The sequence below is a fragment of the Gorilla gorilla genome, chromosome 21 (genome assembly GCF_029281585.2).
Source record: "Gorilla gorilla gorilla isolate KB3781 chromosome 21, NHGRI_mGorGor1-v2.1_pri, whole genome shotgun sequence".
NCBI lineage: Eukaryota > Metazoa > Chordata > Mammalia > Primates > Hominidae > Gorilla > Gorilla gorilla.
Window position 1 is genome coordinate 74,564,161 of NC_073245.2, and position 19,207 is coordinate 74,583,367.

The 19,207-nt window shown below is 51.3% G+C and overlaps 1 protein-coding gene across 4 annotated transcripts in view; it reads left to right on the plus strand.

Annotated features, from left to right (window-relative positions):
* Positions 1–19,032, plus strand: part of OSBPL2 (oxysterol binding protein like 2) — a 57,237-nt gene extending 38,205 nt beyond the window's left edge. For all 4 annotated transcript variants that reach the window (XM_004062486.4, XM_055372842.2, XM_055372843.2 and 1 more), the window contains 8 exons: positions 2,015–2,197; positions 3,910–4,017; positions 4,642–4,731; positions 6,910–7,033; positions 9,448–9,576; positions 11,886–12,009; positions 14,390–14,480; positions 16,655–19,032. In XM_004062486.4, the coding sequence (XP_004062534.1) occupies positions 2,015–2,197; positions 3,910–4,017; positions 4,642–4,731; positions 6,910–7,033; positions 9,448–9,576; positions 11,886–12,009; positions 14,390–14,480; positions 16,655–16,757 (952 nt within the window). In that variant the 3' untranslated portion in view covers positions 16,758–19,032. The remainder of the gene's footprint in view (positions 1–2,014; positions 2,198–3,909; positions 4,018–4,641; positions 4,732–6,909; positions 7,034–9,447; positions 9,577–11,885; positions 12,010–14,389; positions 14,481–16,654) is intronic.
* The last annotated feature ends 175 nt before the right edge of the window (positions 19,033–19,207 follow it).

Sequence of the window (19,207 nt, forward strand, 5' to 3'; positions counted from 1 at the left end):
GGCCGGAGAATCACTTGAACCTGGAGGCGGAGGTTGCAGTGAGCCGAGATCACGCCACTGCACTCCAGCCTGGGCGACAGAGATTTTTGAGATTCCATCTCAAAAAAAGAAAAAGAAAAAGATAAATCAGAAGAGGAAAGAAGTTCTAGATGATAGAGGAGAAGCCTTGTGGGTGAAAGGAATGCAAGCCGCCTGGGCTGGGTAGAGCAGGGCGTGCCGCCAGCACCCTTCCCCAGGGGCTGCACCCGGGGCCGGAGCTCCTGCTGCACAGCCGGAAGCAAGCTATGCACCTTCGCAACGCCGAGACACGTCGTCTGTCATGAGTTCACTTCCAGATCGTCCTTGCCAGTGTCTGCCATGTGCTGTGTGTCTGTGAGACCCTGGCAGTCTGTCAGGTTAGGGGCCATGGACGTGGACCGAGTCCTTTCCTGATACCCTGGATCCCTACAGATCCCTTGTTATAGCTAAAAATACACATTCTTTTCTCAGACAAGTATTCATTTTGTAAATTACATACCTTGGTAGTCAACCTTTTAAAATCTAATTTTTCAACTTTCCTTCTTCTGTAATGATTGGAAATTCTGATTCCAGTTAAGTTGGTAATTATGTGGTTTAGCTTTTCTAATTTTTAATGACTACAACTGTAGGTGTATTCACAGTTCCGGAACAATTAAAAGCTGACATTTTGATTGAAAAAGAGAGTACACTAAAAATCCTGTTCCTGGACAGGAGTATTTTGGGGTATAAACCATTCCGTCTCGGAAATTTCAGGGGCCTTGTAGAAAGACAAGGAAGGGGCACCCCCTTCAGAAAGGGTTTAGGGTCCTGAGTTCCTGGGCAATGGGAGTCCCTCGGGGTTGAGGGTTTGGAGTCAGAGGTGTGTAAGGGTTGCTTCTCCACCTGCGTCTCTGGGCACCTCTAGCCAGACACTGCTGTGGCTCAGGTGGAGAGCAAGCGGGGCATCAGGGTAGAGGCCTCTCCTGCACCATTGCGCTCTCTGGGTGGGTCAGATGTGCTCTGGAAGCCATGTGTGTGTGTGTCTGTTGCCAGCGTTAGGCCAAGTGCGATGTCGTGTTTGTGTGTGTGTTGCCAACGTTAGGCCAAGTGTGATGTCATGTTTGTGTGTATGTGTGTCTGTTGCCAACGTTAGGCCAAGTGTGATGTCATGTTTGTGTGTATGTGTGTCTGTTGCCAATGTTAGGCCGAGTGCAATGTCATGTTTGTGTGTGTGTCTGTTGCCAACGTTAGGCCAAGTGCGATGTCATGTTTGTGTGTGTTGCCAATGTTAGGCCGAGTGCGATGTCATGTTTGTGTGTGTGTCTGTTGCCAACGTTAGGCCAAGTGCGATGTCATGTTTGTGTGTGTGTCTGTTGCCAACGTTAGGCCAAGTGCGATGTCATGTTTGTGTGTGTGTCTGTTGCCAACGTTAGGCCAAGTGCGATGTCATGTTTGTGTGTGTGTCTGTTGCCAACGTTAGGCCAAGTGTGATGTCATGTTTGTGTGTGTGTCTGTTGCCAACGTTAGGCCAAGTGCGATGTCATGTTTGTGTGTGTGTCTGTTGCCAACGTTAGGCCAAGTGCGATGTCATGTTTGTGTGTGTGTTGCCAATGTTAGGCCGAGTGCGATATCGTGTTTGTGTGTGTGTCTGTTGCCAATGTTAGGCCAAGTGCGATGTCATGTTTGTGTGTGTGTTGCCAATGTTAGGCCGAGTGCGATATCGTGTTTGTGTGTGTGTCTGTTGCCGTTAGGCCGAGTGCAGTGTCATGTTTGTGTGTGTGTTTGTTGCCAACGTTAGGCCAAGTGCGACGTCATGTTTGTGTGTGTGTCTGTTGCCAACGTTAGGCCAAGTGCGATGTCGGAGAGGTGGTGTTGGGTGTTTCTGCCACATGTTGTGGCATGGAGGGCCCCTGCTTCCCAGTGTCCTGTGAGGGGCTCCACATGATGTCTGAGCTGCCCTTTCTTTTATTTTGCTGCCATTAATGTGTCTCTTTCTCTTTTTTATTCTTTGACCTAGGGAAGATTTAGGGTTCAGATTTATATCGGAACAGGTCAGTCACCACCCCCCCATCAGTGCGTTCCACTCGGAAGGTCTCAACCATGACTTCCTGTTCCACGGCTCCATCTACCCCAAGCTCAAGTTCTGGGGCAAAAGCGTGGAGGCGGAGCCCCGAGGCACCATCACCCTGGAGCTGCTCAAGTGAGTGTCGGTGCGTCCTGCTGAGATCCGCTTCCTGCAGAAACTGAAATGGGTGCTGGTGATGTGGAGGGAAAGCTTCCTTCAGGAGGAAACCCTGTCATTTTTCTCCTGAGGTGGTGACCTCCCCACAGCAGAAACGTCTTCAGATGAGCTTCCTGACCAGGGTCCCGTGTTGCTGGGGTGCGTCCTCACATCTGCAGTTGGAATTTGCCCCCCTTTCGGTCACATCATTCATTGTATGACCAGGGTCCCATGTTGCTGGGGTGCGTCCTCATGTCTGCAGTTGGAACTCGCCCCCCATTCCGGCATCATTCATTGTATTTCTTGTCTTCTGCTGCATAACTGTCCCAAACTTAGCAGCTTCCACACCAGGCTGGCAGGTGTCTGAGGGCCGGGGACCGTGAGGTTGCGGTGGCGATGAGGGTTGGGTTGCCCGTGGCGCCTGTGTCCTGGCTCCCCTTCTGGGCTGCTTGCTGCAGGGCACTGCATCCCACAGGGGGAGAGAGCTGAGAAGGAAGCCAGGGAAGTGGCCCTTTGCACACTCCCCCACCCTGTGCTCATGTGGCAGGGGTGACTTAGGGTTGGAATTTGAAACAGCGTGGGAGGGGACCCTCAGAGGCTGCTTGCCACCCCTCTTCACTCTCAGCCTAAATGCTCCCCAATCCAGTGTCAACCAAAGACACCTCAGAGCAAAACACGAGTCTCCAACAAATGCCGGCCGCTAAGACCTGGCAGACACAGACCGGATGCTGGCGTCCTCCTGGGCCACCAGTTCTGAGATGTGAGTCTTGCCAAGCCACTGCCTGCAGTCTTGTTGTAGGCAGCAGGTCCTAACAAATACATACAGAAATAAGTAATAAATGACACCTTGCCTGATGAAGCATTTGATGTGGGTTTTGCTTCACATTGGCCCTGCCTGGATGGTGGCTAGAAGGTTCCACAAGGACCTGGAGAAGCCCCTGAGAGTGTGTCCTGGGGCTGGTACGGCCGAGTGCCTGTTGTGCAATGGCCTTGCTTGAGAAGAGGCGTGCAGAAATGAGAAGTTGCACACCTTGCTGATAAAGTTGCACACCTTGCTGATAACCTTGCTGATGAACCAGTTTGGGTTCCACCCCCAGGAAATTGAGAGAATTCCAGACGTGTCGCAAAATATCCTGCTCTGAGCAGATTTCTGCCTTCACTGTGGCTCCACGGAGCCCCTTAGAACACAGGGCTGCTGATCTGCTGCCTCACATTGGTGGGGTGTTTTCTTCTTGGGCAGGGCCATTTGGGAGGATGAGGAATAAAGGAAACAAGTATGTGGAGTGCGGTTGAAAACCCTGCACCCCTCCACGGCCATGTGCCAGCTCCCCAGAAAGCTAGGGCCGCATGCCCAGGACCCTGCATTACTGCCGCGTGTGTTTGGTGAGGTGGCTTTTCTTTTGACGACTTCACAGGAAAGCCATTTGTCTTTGTTCAGTCTTCTTTGATTGCTTATTAACTTGTCTTGACATTTAAGTAGAAAGCTTTGTAGATGCTACAAAGGAAAGAAGAAGTACATTTCAAACGCATGCTAAATACACAGCCTCTGTCGCAGGGGCTTCAAAGCAGCGTGCTTTTCTCCCGCGGGTGCCGGTTGCTGTGACCCAGCCCTGCCTGGTCGTTGCGTCTTGGGTCACGTCGTGTCTTGGCTTTTCTGGACTCTCACTGCTTGTTTTCTGCTGTCTTCACAGACATAATGAAGCCTACACCTGGACCAACCCCACCTGCTGCGTCCACAACGTCATCATCGGGAAGCTGTGGATAGAGCAGTATGGGACAGTGGAGATTTTAAACCACAGGTGACAGCACCCCACCGTTGGGTGAGAGTGCGAGGCTCCGGGTGGGGATGGGCGAGCCGGGGAGCGTGAGCATCCGTGCTCCTGGTGGGTTTTAGCTCAGCCTCACGAGCTGCTGCCGTGTCCCCGCCAGCCCAGGCATAGCAGCTGCCTAGACTTGACTCTGACCGGTGTTGGCCGTGGATGCTCCTCGTTCAAGGCCTCGTTTTTAGTCACGGTCGTTACTTTAAGGCTTTGAGCTATGCAGAAGAGCCGTGTCATTGCCAGGTGCGGCGCAGTGGCCGTCCACGGCCGTTGGCCACTGTCTAGGCTTGAATGCCCTATTCCTGGAAGCTCATGACTGGTGGGCTTTGCCTTTTCACCACTTTAGTGAGGTATAATCGATGCATCATAAGATTCGCCCATTCTGAGTGGACACTTAAGTGATTTTTAGTAAATTGACCAAATCATGGAGCCGTCCCCACAGCCCGTTTCAAACACTTCCATCGCCCCAAAGGCCCACCACACCCATTTGCAGTCACCCCCCGCCTGCCCCAGGGGCCTCCACCGCGCTTCTCCTGTTACAGAGTTACCCTTTCCGGCTGTTTGCTGTCTTGCAGCAGAAACCTGTGTTTGTTTTTCTCACAGAACTGGACATAAGTGTGTGCTTCACTTTAAACCGTGTGGATTATTTGGAAAAGAACTTCACAAGGTGGAAGGACACATTCAAGACAAAAAGTAGGTCCTTGCCAGGTGTTCATGGGGCATCACTACAGCCTGTGTGTCCACGTTAGAGGGCTCAGATGCTCCTGGGCCTGCGTGTGCCAACGTGCACGAGACGCGGGTACACCAGTGCCATCTGTTCATGGTCCAGAAGTATGACTCTTTTTTGTTTTGGAAAGACATTTTGTTATTGAGCATAAAAGGAAATAAGGGGTATTTTTGAATGTAGTTTCTAGGTGGCTTGTTACTGGGGCCATCTTCTTTTGATAAAATTGTCTTGAGAAGTCAGCTATTTCCACTGGGAGATGAGAGGAGACTGTTTCGCAGCAGAGCTGAGGTGGGTGGGAAGTGTGGCCTTGTGTTTTCCTTCTACCAGCACCCCATGCACGTTGTCAGGCGAGACTCAAATGTGTTAGCTTGTGGGGCGTCAGTGTCACGTGACCAGTTCACTCCAGTCTTTAAATCAGGGACTTTCACAAGTTTTTGTGAGCAGAGAAATGGTCAGTACTGTTTTAACAAATTTTTCAGTTTTTTTCTCCCCATTTGGGTTAATTACTTTGTAATCTGGGTCTCACATTTGTTTTTTTCAGTAAGGAATTTGAGCCATAGAATGTCATGAAGTTCCTTCTAGTTCCAAAAATGTAGACATTTCCCATTAGAAACTAGTCCCCAATTTAAAACAGTCAGGGCCAGGTGCAGTGGCTCATGCCTGTAATCCCATCACTTCTGAGGTGGGCAGATCACCTGAGGTCAGGAGTTCGAGACCAGCCTGGCTAACATGGTAAAACCCCGTCTCTACTAAAAATACGAAAATTAGCCAGGTGTGATGGCGCACATCTGTAATCCCAGCTACTCAGGAGGCTGAGGCACAAGAATCTCTTGAGCCTGGGAGATGGAGGTTGCAGTGAGCCAAGATCACGCCAGTGCGCTCCAGCCGGGGCAGCCAAGCAAGAGGCTGTCTCAAAAAAATAAGACAGTTGGTGTTTCTGCTCTGTCCACCCTCTATGGTAGACCAGAAATGCACCCGTTTAAACAGCCTATAAAATAGAATGGCCAGGCTTATGACTGACCATTTCTCCCATAAAACATGTGAGGATCAACATGTGGACCTAAAAGGGACAGCAGTCTTACAACGGGGTAGCAGTCATCAGTGCCTTGACACCTCTCCCCCTTGGAACTCAGCCCAGGGAGCAGCTGGCTGTCTGTTTCCAGAAATAGGCGGGGGCGCCGAGGCCAACACTCGCTGACCCTCAGTGAGTGCATGTAAAACATGTTTTTCCAGAACCGGGCGGGGACCCCGAGGCCAGACTCGCTGACCTTCAGTGAGTGCATGTAAAGTGTGTTTTGGTTGTCTGGTTTTCCATCCTAAATTTAAGGGTGCTCTGTCCTTGGAGACAGAGTTGTCCCCAGGCTGTCTACTAGGTGAGGCCTGGCCCAGTTCCCCGCGTCTGTGTGCTGGCTTTGCAGGCACTGCAGAGACACCGTCCCCTCCTGGGTCCCAAGCCTGTCAGAGTTGCACTTCCCGGGAGTCTGTGGTCACGGTTGACTCTTCCCAGCAAGAGGCGAAAGGAGAAAGAAAGTGGAGTCTGGCACTATTTGACTTCATCCCTTTTAGAATCGAGAGCTCTGGTGGCCACTCTGCAAAGGTCTCTGGGTTGTTATTGATGAAAAAAGTCAGGCAGGGAACCAAAGATTAAGCAAGCAGCATTGACTGCAGTGATTTATAGAAAAGGGCTGAAGGACACACACACAACACATTCAGCGTGTTGAAAATGATCAGTGGGCGCATGCAGCTTTACATTTTAAAACGCTCACTCTTTTTTGCCCCTTCCCGTCTCCTGCAGCCCCCTGGGCCGACCATCCTTTGGGTTTCCATCCCTTCCCGTCTCCTGCAGTCCCATGGGCCATCTATCTTTTGGGTTTCTGTCCCTTCCCATCTCCTGCAGCCCGGTGGGCTGTCCGTCCTTTAGGTTTCCGGCCCTTCATTTTCCTTTCCATGGTGTGTATCAGGGCTAGGAATGGTCCCAGAATGCAAATTTTCACCTTCGCATTTATGTCCAGAGATGTCCCAAAATGCATAAGAAAACATGCCTGAAGGGAATTTATTCCAGGGTCAAAATTAAGGTGCTACATGTTTAGACAAATGGTTTGTAATGACTAAAACTTGGCTTTAAAAATCCCATTTAATTACAGCAAAAAGAAGCTCTTTATGATCTATGGCAAATGGACGGAATGTTTGTGGGGCATAGATCCTGTTTCGTATGAATCCTTCAAGAAGCAGGAGAGGAGAGGTGACCACCTGAGAAAGGCCAAGCTGGTAAGGGCTGGGGCGTCCCCGGGCAGAGCTGAGCCCTGGGTGCTGAGGGCTGCCAGGCCGCTGCTGCCTTTAGCTCACCTGTTGGGGGTCCAGGGAACCTTTGGGCCCCACCAGGAGAGATGAATGTGCAGAATTTGTCTGTCCAGATGAACCATGTATTGTGGGTTCCAGTATCAGTGAGGGGGTTTATCTGTATTTCTTTCCATTTTTTTTTTCCCCTCCAGGCAGGGTCTCCCTCTGTTGCCCAGGCTGGAGTGCAGTGGTGCAGTCATAACTCACTGCAACCTCCAGCTACCAGGCTCAAGCAATCCTCCCTCCTTAGCCTCCCAAGTGGCTAGGACTATAGGCATGTACCACCATGCCTGACTAATTTTTATTTTTTTGTAGAGATGGGGTCTTGCTATGTTGCCCAGGCTGGTCTTGAACTCCTGGGCTTAAGCAGTCCTCCCACCTCGGCCTCCCAAAGTGCTGGGATTACTAATAGGCATGAACCACAACACCCAGCCGGCTTATCTGTATTTCGGTTGCATGGAGGCTGCTGCTATAAACCGTGGGCACCAGTGCCCACGAGTCATACATAATTGCTGGCCCCCATGGCTGGAAGTATCTGAGGGAACCTCAGGCAAGGCTGTTTCTTTTCTGGAAGCTCCAAGTTCTGGGTCCTTCTTAATAAATCTTCTCACTTTCTTTGAGTTAGCCTAGACATATTGTTAAAAATCAAGTGAATTTCAATTTTTTGTTTTTAGTTGTGAGTACCAGATAATACATTCAACAGCCAGAAAGTACTGGCAAGGCTTTTCCCCTTAGAGCTTTGGAATACTCATTATCTTAAGACTAGTTGTTCTTGAACTTAAAAATAAAAGGGATAGTTCAAAAGAGGTGTCCTATTTTCTACATAATGAATTGGAATGTACCAAACCTGAAATGTTCAATATTTATTTAACGGAAACATTCAGCCTCCTCCGGATCCCAAGTGTTTTTTATGTTGTAGTATTCATTTGTGCTGTTGGACACCTTTTCTAATCACCCTCTTTTATTTAAAAAGGAAAATTCTGCTTACACACTAGACAGACCTAGAAGGGTAAATCCATTTAGCGATGTCTTTTGATGGTTTCCTGCTCCTTGAGGTGACCTAGAAACGGGAGTTTTCTGTGAATCCTTGTCCTTGAGCTGCGGCTCTCCCTCGCCCCAGCCTCGGGCCATGGTGCCTACAGCCAGTGTGAATACAGCTGGTGCAGGAAGCCCTGGGCTTTGACTCGCTTGTTTTCAGTGGTCTCCCTGAACAGCTGCTTCTGGAATCATTCCCTTTTCTAGGACCCATTTATTTTGAGAAGCAATGTGGCAGGTTTTGTCTTTTCATCAGGGTGTAGAGAGCCTGAAACCCCCACACAGGAGTCACTTCTTGATGGAGGGCAAAGCTGTGCTATCTAGAAAGCTCTCAGTCCCAGAACCTGCCTTCTGGAGAGGCGCCGTGTGTGCGAATGAACCTGCTGTTTGGAAGGCACTGCTGTGTCGTCGCACTCAGACTCCATGAAGCGCTGTTTCGCGTGCACCACTTCTCCCGAAGGGAAACACGCCTGGCCACTGTCTTCCTTCGTCTCCACGAACGGAAACACACATGGCCACTGACCTCCTTCATCTCCAAGAAGGGAAACGCCTGGCCACTGACTTCGTTCGTCTCTGCAAAGGGAAACACGCCTGGCCACTGACCTCCTGTCGTCACCCGAAGGGAAACACGCCTGGCCGCTGACCTCCTGTCGTCTCCGTGAAGGGAAACACGCCTGGCCGCTGACCTCCTGTCGTCTCCGTGAAGGGAAACACGCCTGGCCACTGACCTCTGTCGTCTCCGCTCTGGGTGTCAGTTAGAACAGACAGCACAGCCCCACGAAGGGAGTGTGAGCTGCTTTAGGGACTGGGGCCCAGCTCCTCTCCGTACAGTGATGGACAGACAGTGTCATAGACTGGAGAGGAAATTCGATTTTCTCCTTAGTTTAAGAAAAAAAAGGCTGGGTGTGGTGGCTTATGCCTGTAATCTCAGCACTTTGGGAGGCCGAGGTGGGTGGATTGCCTGAGGTCAGGATTTCAAGACCAGCCTGGCTAACATAGTGAAACCCTGTCTCTACTAAAAGTACAATTAGCCGGGCATGGTATTGGGCGCCTGTAATTCCAGCTACTCGGGAGGCTGAGGCAGGAGAATCTCTTGAACTCGGGAGGCAGAGGTTGCAGTGACCCGAGATCGCACCATTGCACTCCAGCCTGGGCAACAGAGCGAGACTCCGTCTGAAAAAAAAAAAAAAGGAGGCTGCCTGGCTCTGCTCAGGTGACTGGTCTGAAAGGCGCTCTGAGAATAGCTGTCCTCCTGGCCAAGAGCGGCCTGGCCCCGGGCAGCCACACAGCAGGGTTCTGTGTTTCAGGATGAAGACTCCGGGAAGGCTGACAGCGACGTGGCTGACGACGTGCCTGTGGCCCAGGAGACCGTGCAGGTCATTCCCGGCAGCAAGCTGCTCTGGAGGATCAACACCCGGCCCCCCAACTCTGCCCAGGTCTGTGTCCCTCCATGGCCTGATGTCTCTGCCTGCCCATGTCACACCCGCCTCTGGGCCCAGCCCCATGGCTCTTCCCTGTCCTTGGGCCCTTGCCTGCTGCCTCGCCTCAGCCTGTTGTCCCAGAGCAGACAGAGGGGCCTCCGCCATTGTCGGAGTGGCTTCTGTTGTCCCTGGAGCTGCGTCCCGGCCCTGTGCTTGCCTGCCTTGGGGCCTGCTGTTGGGGCTGGGCACCGCTGCTCCATAGGACATGCAGGTCGAGGTGTGGACGCATGCTCAGCTGCGTGTCAGAGCTGCCCGCTGCGTGTTGGAGCTGCCCGCCGGGCACACATGCTTGTGCTTCCCCTGGGAACATCAGACAGACGCGGCCATTGCCGGCCAAGGCCTGCACCGAGTGCGTCTTATCAAAAGAGGCTTCCAAGCCTGTTCGGGGAGATTGCTTTTCTCACTTGTCAATTTAGATGCCTAAATGCCTTGTGATATTTATTTTTGAAAATTGCACTTATAATTTTTATTAAATATATCATAAACTACATGTTTTATGACAAATAAAATATGTGATATATAGTTATATGATAAATATCACACGTAATATCTTAGTATTTTTTATAAATTCTTATTTGTATATAAAATTTATGTAACTTATGCAATTTTGTATGTCCCATAAACAGAGCAGAACATGCGTAAAATACAGAAAAGGAAGCAAAAGCAAAACCTTCACTTTAAGCACGTTATCTCAACAGTCGCTGTTATCATTTGAGTAGAGTACGAACTGGTTTAACAATGCTATTTTCTTTTTTAATAGAGGCAGAGTCTCGCTCTGTCACCCAGGCTGCAGTGCAGTGGTGTGATCTTGGCTCACTGCAGGCTCCAATTTCTGGGCTCAAGTGAGCCTCCTACCTCAGCCTCCCGAGTAGCGAGGACCACAGGCGTGTGCCACCATGCCAGACTAATTTTCTATTTTTTGTAGAGAGGAGGTCTTGCTATGTTGCCCAGGCTGGTCTCGAACTCCTGGCCTCAAGCATTATCTTCCTGCCTTGGCCTCCTGAGTTGCTGGGACCACAGGCATGAGACACTGTGGCCTGCCAATGATACTATTGGTATTTTAAATTTATTATTAGGAAAATTGCTAATTTTTTTTTCAGGGAAGTCTCTTTAAAGATAACTCGTGCTTCCAGCCTTTGGCTCAGCGTATGTGTTGAGTCCTCCTGCCTGCCAGGCCCTGTGGGCCTGGGCACTAGAACCAGGCAGACGAGGTCCCAGGAGGGAGGCAGGGCAGGTGGTTGACTCACACCTGAGAGCCAGGTGGTGCCTTGGGTGCCAGGGAGGGCATCTGAGTGCTGTGGCTTCAGTCATGGGGTAAGGGTGGGGGTGTCTAGGGATTGCATTTGGGCGGAGGGGACAGTCAGGGCAGAGACCCCTGGAGTAGACTAGTGTGTGAGGGCCCAGGGGGCCATGGGGATGAGGGTGGAGGGGGTGCAGGGGTCTCCAGATGACTTCAGTATTTGCTGTGAGTGACATGGGGCACCAGGAGTCATTTGAGCAGGGGGTGACGGGTGCTATTGATGTTTCCTGTGGCCTTTCTGGCTGCTTGCTGAGATGCTGTGAGGGCAGCAACAGAAGAGGGAGGACACGGGTGGTGGCTGGAGGGCCTGGCTGTGGCGGGAGGACCTGAGTGGAGCCAGGGCCCTGAGGGCTGCAGAGGCCGGAGGCTGTGGGTGCAGGGTGCTGCTGCAGGCCTGCTCGGGTGTGCTGTCCACAAGATGTCGAGCAGACAGCTGTGAGCCAGAAGTCAGGCAGAGCAAGGCTCTGGGCGTCCTGGGCACGGGGGGACTGTCACACCCTAAGCATTCCAGTTGTTAATGTGACAGATTAACTTGCTCCCAGGGCTGAGGCTTTGGCAGCTGCAGGGGTAAAGGGGAGGAACCTGTGGGCAGGTGTGGCTGAGGGCAGGAAAGGAGCAGGTACGAGCTGAGGGTTTAGCAGTGGGAGACAGGTGGCGTGACTGGAGTGTTTCCAGCAAGCTGGTGACAAATCTGTTGATGAGATTGTAAAGACAGAAAAAGAAATATGTGTGAGTTTTGCTGGTATACCTCAAAATGCAAACGTTACAGCCACAGTGCATGATACGTGCTTAGTGAAGATGGCAGAGGCATTGAATTTGCGGGTGGAAGACGTGAGCGGAAGTAGTTCCCATGTTGGCAGTCAGGTAGCACCTGCGGGATTTCAGGGGCCCACTGGGGGTCTTGGAGCATAGTCCATGGTTCAGAGGCCCTGCTGAGGTCGCGTCTCTGTGCCTTGCTCCACAGATGTATAATTTCACCAGTTTCACTGTGAGCCTCAACGAGCTGGAGACAGGCATGGAGAAGACCCTGCCACCCACAGACTGCCGCCTGCGCCCTGACATCCGCGGCATGGAGAATGGCAACATGGGTGCGTCCACGCAGTCAGAGGAGGAAGCTTGGGGCCAAGGACGCCCTGGCTAGGGTGGGAGAGCACAAAGCACTCGCTGGCAGAAGCCAGGCTCTCGCCTACAAGGGGAGCCCCGTCCCTCTCCCTAAACAAACAAGCAGGCTGCAGGCCTTCTAACTAGGCTTCTCAGACCGTCTGTGGTGAAGGGCTTTAAAGATCTCTCGCCTGCCTCAGACCAAACCTTTTGTAAATAAATTAAAATTACATTACTAGAAAATGAAATGAAAAAATACATACAAAGTACAAATCCTAGGCCAAGCACGGTGGCTCACGCCTATAATCCCAGCACTTTGGGAGGCCGAGGCAGGTGGATCACCCGAGGTCAGGAGTTCGAAACCAGCCTGGCCAACAAGGCAAAACTCCGTCTCTACTAAAAATACAAGAAATTAGGTGGGCATGGTGGCGCCCGACTGTAATCCCAGCTTCTAGGGAGGCTGAGGCATGAGAATCGCTTGAACCCAGGAGGTGGAGGTTGCAGTGAGCTGAGATTATACCACTGCACTCCAGCCAGGGCGACAGAGTGAGACCCTGTCTCACAAACAAACAAAAAAAACCCACAAAAAACGAAGTACAAGTTCCTAATTTGTTATTATTAAATTAAACAAAAGTTAAGATTACATTTAGAAAACTGCACGTGTTCCACTGCGAGGATCCGTGTGGCCATCAGTGCAGTCACTGGCACGTGTGTGGCGTGTCCTGCAGCCTCACACTCTCCCGGTGGGCTCTGTGCTTGCAGCGTTCATCTATAACATGGCAGATGAACAGCTTTCTCACTCACTCATCTAGATGGAATCCGCAGTGAAACTCCTGGCTGAGGAGGCAAATCCAAAGTGTCCTGGGTTTTGAGTTAGTAATGTTTTATTTATTTATGTTTGGAGTCGGGATCTCACTCTGTAGCTCAGGCTGGACTATAGTGGTGTGATCTTGGCTCACTGCAGCCTCAACCTCCCAGGTTCAAGCCATCCTCCTGCCTCAGCCTCCCGAGTAGCTGGGACTACAAGTGCATGCCACTACGCCTGGCTAATTTTTGTGGGTTTTTCTTTTTTTTTTTTTTGAGACGGAGTCTCACGCTGTTCCCCAGGCTGGAGGGTAGTGGCGCGATCTCGGTTCACTGCAAGCTCCGCCTTCTGGGTTCAGGCCATTCTCCTGCCTCAGCCTCCCGAGTAGCTGGGACTACAGGTGCCCCTGCCACCACGCCCGGTTAATTTTTTGTATATTTTAGTAGAGACGGGGTTTCACCATGTTAGCCAGGACGGTCTCGATCTCCTGACCTTGTGATCCGCCCGCCTCAGCCTCCCAGAGTGCTGGGATTACAGGCATGAGCCACTGTGCCTGGCCAGGTTTTTTTTGTTTTGTTTTGTTTTGTTTTTTTTGAGACAGAGTTTCACACTTGTTGCCCAGGCTGGAGTGCAGTGGCACGATCTTGGCTCACTGCAACCTCTGCCTCACAGGTTCAAGAGATTCTCCTGCCTCAGCCTCCTGAGTAGCTGGGATTACAGGTGCCCGCCACCACACCCGGCCAATTTTTGTATTTTTAGTAGAGACAGGGTTTCACCATGTTGGCCAGCCTGGTCTCGAACTCCTGACCTCAGGTGATCCACCCGCCTTGGCCTCCTAAAGTGCTGGGATGACACTGTGCCTGGCCTAATTTTTGTATTTTTTATAGAGATGGGGTTTTGCCATGTTGCCCAGGCTGGTTGCCAACTCTTGGGTTCAAGCGATCCGCCTGCTTCAGCCCTCCTAAGTGCTGGGATGCAGGCATGAGCCACCGCGCCCGGCTTGAATTAGTGATGTTTTCAGAGAGAAACCCAGCTCACGAGGAGTGTGACCTGGGAGTGGATGTAACTTCTCATGCTTTGTATTCAGAATGTGTGCCCAGTCCTTCACAGAAGCCACATGGCAGTTACCCGGGAAGGTTAAGGCTAAAGGGAGCTCGTCTCTGAGAGATGGGCTCTCATTTGCGCAGCCCGTGGTGGGGCTAGCTCCCCGTCCTGAGCGCCTGCTCGCACACCAGGGCATCGCACACCAGGGCATCGGGTGGTGCCTGGGCCCTGCCTGACCTTCAGACTCCGGCACCCGCAGACTTTGAGTAGTGCTGTCGTAGAACACGCAGCACATGCAGCCCCCATGCTCTACTCAGCTCCGCTTGGGAAGGGCCCCGTTGGTGTGCCGGCCGCTGTGGCCTCGGCAGTTGTGATTGTGTTTGGTCTCCCGATCACAGAACCTGTTGTCTGTGGCATTCCAGCCACAGTGAGACATGCCAACTAGAGATCTAGGTGCATAGGGGGTGGCGGGGTGCGGTTCTAAGGTCTCTGACCTAAACTGTTTGCTTGGATCCTAGATCTGGCTAGCCAGGAGAAGGAGCGGCTGGAGGAGAAGCAGAGAGAAGCACGGAGGGAGCGGGCCAAGGAGGAGGCGGAGTGGCAGACGAGGTGAGTACTGTGGTAGCCACGCAGGCTGGGGCAGCGGGGAGGCCCCACACACACCTGGGGGCAGCGGGGAGGCCCCACACACACCTGGGGACGGCGGGGAGGCCCCACACACACCTGGGGGCGGCGGGGAGGCCCCACACACACCTGGGGGCGGCGGGGAGGCCCCACACACACCTGGGGGCGGCGGGGAGGCCCCACACACACCTGGGGGCGGCGGGGAGGCCCCACACACACCTGGGGGCGGCGGGGAGGCCCCACACACACCTGGGGGCGGCGGGGAGGCCCCACACACACCTGGGGGCGGCGGGGAGTGCCTTCTCTCACCCCCACACCCCTGTGGCTGGGCAGTTACTGTTCCATAGCTCCATTAAGGTAGTGACATCAGTGGCTGCCCCTGACCCATGTGGTTCCCACTGCCCAGGTAAGAGCCCATCCTAGCTTAGCGCACACTTTGCCAAGACCACCCGGCTGGGGTTGGCCTGTGCAGAGTGCCTGTCACCTCAGACCCGGGTCTACTGCCGGGCCTCATGGTGTGTTGGCCCAAAGCTTTCTTTTCAACTGTGGCAAAGTTAAAGAGAAAATGTTGCCTGAATGTGACTGCTCCCTTTAGGAAAACACAGCTGGTGAGTGTATGGTTGAGGTCCCCCAGGGGCCACGGCCCATGTGTAGGGAGGTGGCACAGTGTGGAGGCCACGCCTGTCACACCGATACCACATCTTCCTGTCAGTGCCACTCAGGCTGATCTTCACCCCATGACCCGGAAAGGTTTTGTGAAAATTAAATCCCGTGTGCTGTGCCGTGGCATCTGTGCACGTGGAGGCTGGGACGGTGGCATGGGCCGCGTGGGTCTCACAGAAGCATCAGCTGCTGGGACATGATTCCTGTTTCTGTAACTGTCCTAAGCTGGCTGTAGTTTGTTCTATAATAGTCATAAGAGAAAAGAACCATTGAATAAGGATTCAATCAATAATGTACTGTAATAAGTATAATTTTAAAATGTATTTATAAGTAAAACATTTTAGTTTGTTAGAAAAATCTTTGGGTGTTTGTGAAGCATCTTAATCCTGTAGGCCACCTGCTTGGTAGGATTCGTTCTCAAGGCCCAACAACAATGATACCCGGTGGCCTACATGTGGCTGGCGTTTTGAAACCAATTCTCACTGTTTGGGCTTCCAATTTAATTTAATACTAGGCTTTGAATGGTTTGATATTTGGAATTTGCCCTTAATCCAGAGAAAAATCAGCTTCAAAATAGTTAACCTTTCCTCTTTTTTTTTTTTTTTTTTTTTTTGTTGTTGTTGCCCAGGCTGGAGTGCAGTGGCGTGATCTCGGCTCACTGCAAGCTCCGCCCCCCCGGGTTCACACCATTCTCCTGCCTCAGCCTCCTGAGTAGCTGGGACTACAGGTGCCTGCCACCACGCCTGGCTAATTTTTTTTTTTTGTATTTTTATAGAGACGGGGTTTCACTGTGGTCTCAATCTCCTGACCTAGTGATCCGCCTGCCTCCAGCCTCCTGAAGTGCTGGAATTACAGGCGTGAGCCACCGCGCCCGGCCTGTTCATTGTTTTTTTAAAGTGTTAAAAAAATATACTGTGAAAATAATGATCTTTTGACCTTCGAAGAAAATGTCTTCTCCTTTGTGAGCGCTGCCCCCACCCCACCCCCAGCACTAAGGACACCCCTCGGGCCCTGAGTGCCAGCCGGGCGCTGTGGACGGCGGCTGAACCAGCGCTAACACTCAGGCCCTGTGCCACCTTCTCTGCCTATAATGTCTTCCTTTGTCCTCAGTTAAAAAAACAAATACTTGGTTTGCTTTAAATGATAGCACATGTGAACAGTGTAACTGCTTTTGCCTTGAAAGGGGAGAGGTATTATTTAGGCTCCAGTAACTTCTCTGATAAGGGCCCAGTGTGAGGATTTTGTGTTGAGTTAAACCCTCAAGATTTTGTTGGGAAGTGAAATTGACACGGGTGTCTGGATATCTTTAGGTTCCAGCATTCACATGACCACGTGATCAATAATTCTCCGTTGAAGTTGTTACGCTGGGCTGCATTTTAAAACCCACATTACTGTGATGTTGCTGAGTTGGGGGAACACACTCCTGCACCCAGAACAGGGCTGCGTTTTCCTTTTGGGCTGAGCATCTTCTGACCCCCCTCCCTTGTATCCGGCAGGTGGTTCTACCCAGGCAATAACCCCTACACTGGGACCCCCGACTGGTTGTATGCAGGGGATTACTTTGAGCGGAATTTCTCCGACTGCCCAGATATCTACTGAGGGCCTGGAGGGGCCTGGGGCCCGGGACCGGAGGCTGACGAGGCTGGACTTCCTCGAGTGGCCACTCTGAGCCTCGTCACAGCAGAAACCAACTTTTCTAACGACTGAGTTCGCGGAGATAGCATCATCCCTGATCAAGGATGTAATTCTAATTAACTGTTGATTGCCAAACATTTCACTCTGCTGTGCCGTCTCTTCATAAGGCTTCACTTGGGATCATCGTCTTCATTAAGGTTTCAACAGGGAAATTCTTCACGGCGCCCTTTTATGTGGCAGAAGTCAGCTGGGGCTTGTTTAGCTTCCAGCACACTCTCAGTCATAGCATGTGTAGCTAAAGGAAGTAATGGGAAGGGGTTCATGTTCTCTTTATAATGCAGTGGCAAAAGGTTCTGAAAGTCTTTTAAACTCGAACCAGTGGGGGAAGGATGGATCTTGAAACTAATCCTGCAGAGAGTTTTATAAAGGCCAGGGATTGCCTTCTAAATTATGATAAAACAGAAGTGAAGAGTTTCAGAGCATCAGATTGAGTGAAAAGTTGTCAGATTCTGTATTTTTTAACAATCTTCAATAATGTAAAGATTACTTTTAAAATATTTAAGTTAAAACTACTTGAATAGTATTTTGCTGAAGAGCAAGATATGCATTAATCACCGGTTTTATACTGTCCAAAATGAAGCATCCCCGTGACAAACCAGAGTGGGCAGAAGCATCAAGAGTGTGACAGGAAATCCCAAGACTGCTTCCGCCTCAGAGGCGTCCTGGCTCCGACTCGCTGCCCTGTTGTCAGTGAGGCCTGTCTGTCACCGCACACCGTGTCCGTGTCTCCAGGGGGTTCATTTCTTCTCACACGTCGCGTGTACCCATAGCACTCTTGTGTTTCTGTTTTTCCCAGTATGCATGTTTAAAATAGAAGTGACAAGAATCACATCCGGTTGTGTGCTGTGGGAGGGTCAGAGGCAGAATCTACTTACAGTGGTGTAATTAAAGTTATTTAACGAAAAATAGGTATGTGTCCATCTCAGCATTCACCTTTATCAAGTGACTGATTTTTTTTTCTTTTTGAGACGGAGTTTCACTCTTGTTGCCCAGGCTGGAGTGCAATGGCATGATCTCGGCTCACCGCAACCTCCGCCTCCCGGGTTCAAGCGATTCTCCTGCCTCAGCCTCCCGAGTAGCTGGGATTACAGGCATGCGCCACCACGCCTGGCTGATTTTTTATTTTTAGTAGACATGGGGTTTCACCATGTTGGTCAGGCTGGTCTCAAACTCCCAACCTCAAGTAGTCTGCCTGCCTCAACCTCCCAAAGTGCTGGGATTACAGGCGTGAGCCACTACACCTGGCTGTGACTGATTTTTTTTCATGTAGAATTGTCAACACGAGAGATCACAGTGGAGCACTTTGAAAGACCGTCGGTTGTGTGCATGCACGCACACACTCATGCACACGCTGACACACGGTTGCGTGGAGTCCAGGTTACTCAGGCCGGCACTTCTGAGTGACAGGTGCCACCTGTGTGTGTCTTGGCGTCCACATCACACCTGTGACGGAAGCACTTCTAGAAGTGAACACTCGTTTTGAAGGCTTGATTTTGTAGCTTTGGAAGCTGGAAACGATGGTGTTTGGTGCCGAGTCCTGTGTCATCCTCGGGGCCTATGAGCTCCGTACCCGCCACTCAAAAGTGTCTGAACAGAACCGCTCCGTGACTGGTAGCTGGGTCTGAGGATTCAGGATTGTGGCGTTATTCAAAGAGAAGACTTTGAAATTCCCCGATGGCTGGAATGTGGAGCCCAGGTGCCTCTGGTGGAGGGTCATCTGCTTTTCCAGACTGTGGTTGTGAACCGGCTCCTTCTCCAAGAAAGATTGCAAGCTAAGAACATCCAGAGGTGAGACTCAGACACATTGAAAGTGACTGCATTTAGGGAGGTTTAACGAGTTCTTACTGATCATTCCACTTGTTACTGGTTAAGATAATTTGCCCACGGGTTTGTTTCCAAGTCCTCTTCTAGGACCAGGCTCCTGGTATTTCAGGGGCTGGTTGGCTGCACAGACAGCCCCTCTTCTGCTGTCCCTGAGGACAGACACCAAACCAGAGGTGGAGGAAGAACGGTAGGAAGGCTGATGGCAAAAGCGGCTGTGTGTCGAGGTTATTTTAACTTTTTACTATTTTTTGTTACTGTTTCTGCAAATGCTAACACATAAACTATGACCTAACTTTTGTCACCTTGGATATCTATTGAATGTTAAACATCTCTAATAAAGATGGCCACCACTTAATGTGTGGAAAGTGATGGCCTTCTCATGGGCCACGCGTTTGGGTGTGAGTATGGCCTTGACCAAGGGTCTTGGTGCTTTATTCACTTTTAGAGATAGGGTCAGTTGCCCAGGCTCGAGTGCAGTGGTGCAATCATAGCTCACTGCAGCCTCGACATCCTGGGCTCAAGCAGTCCTC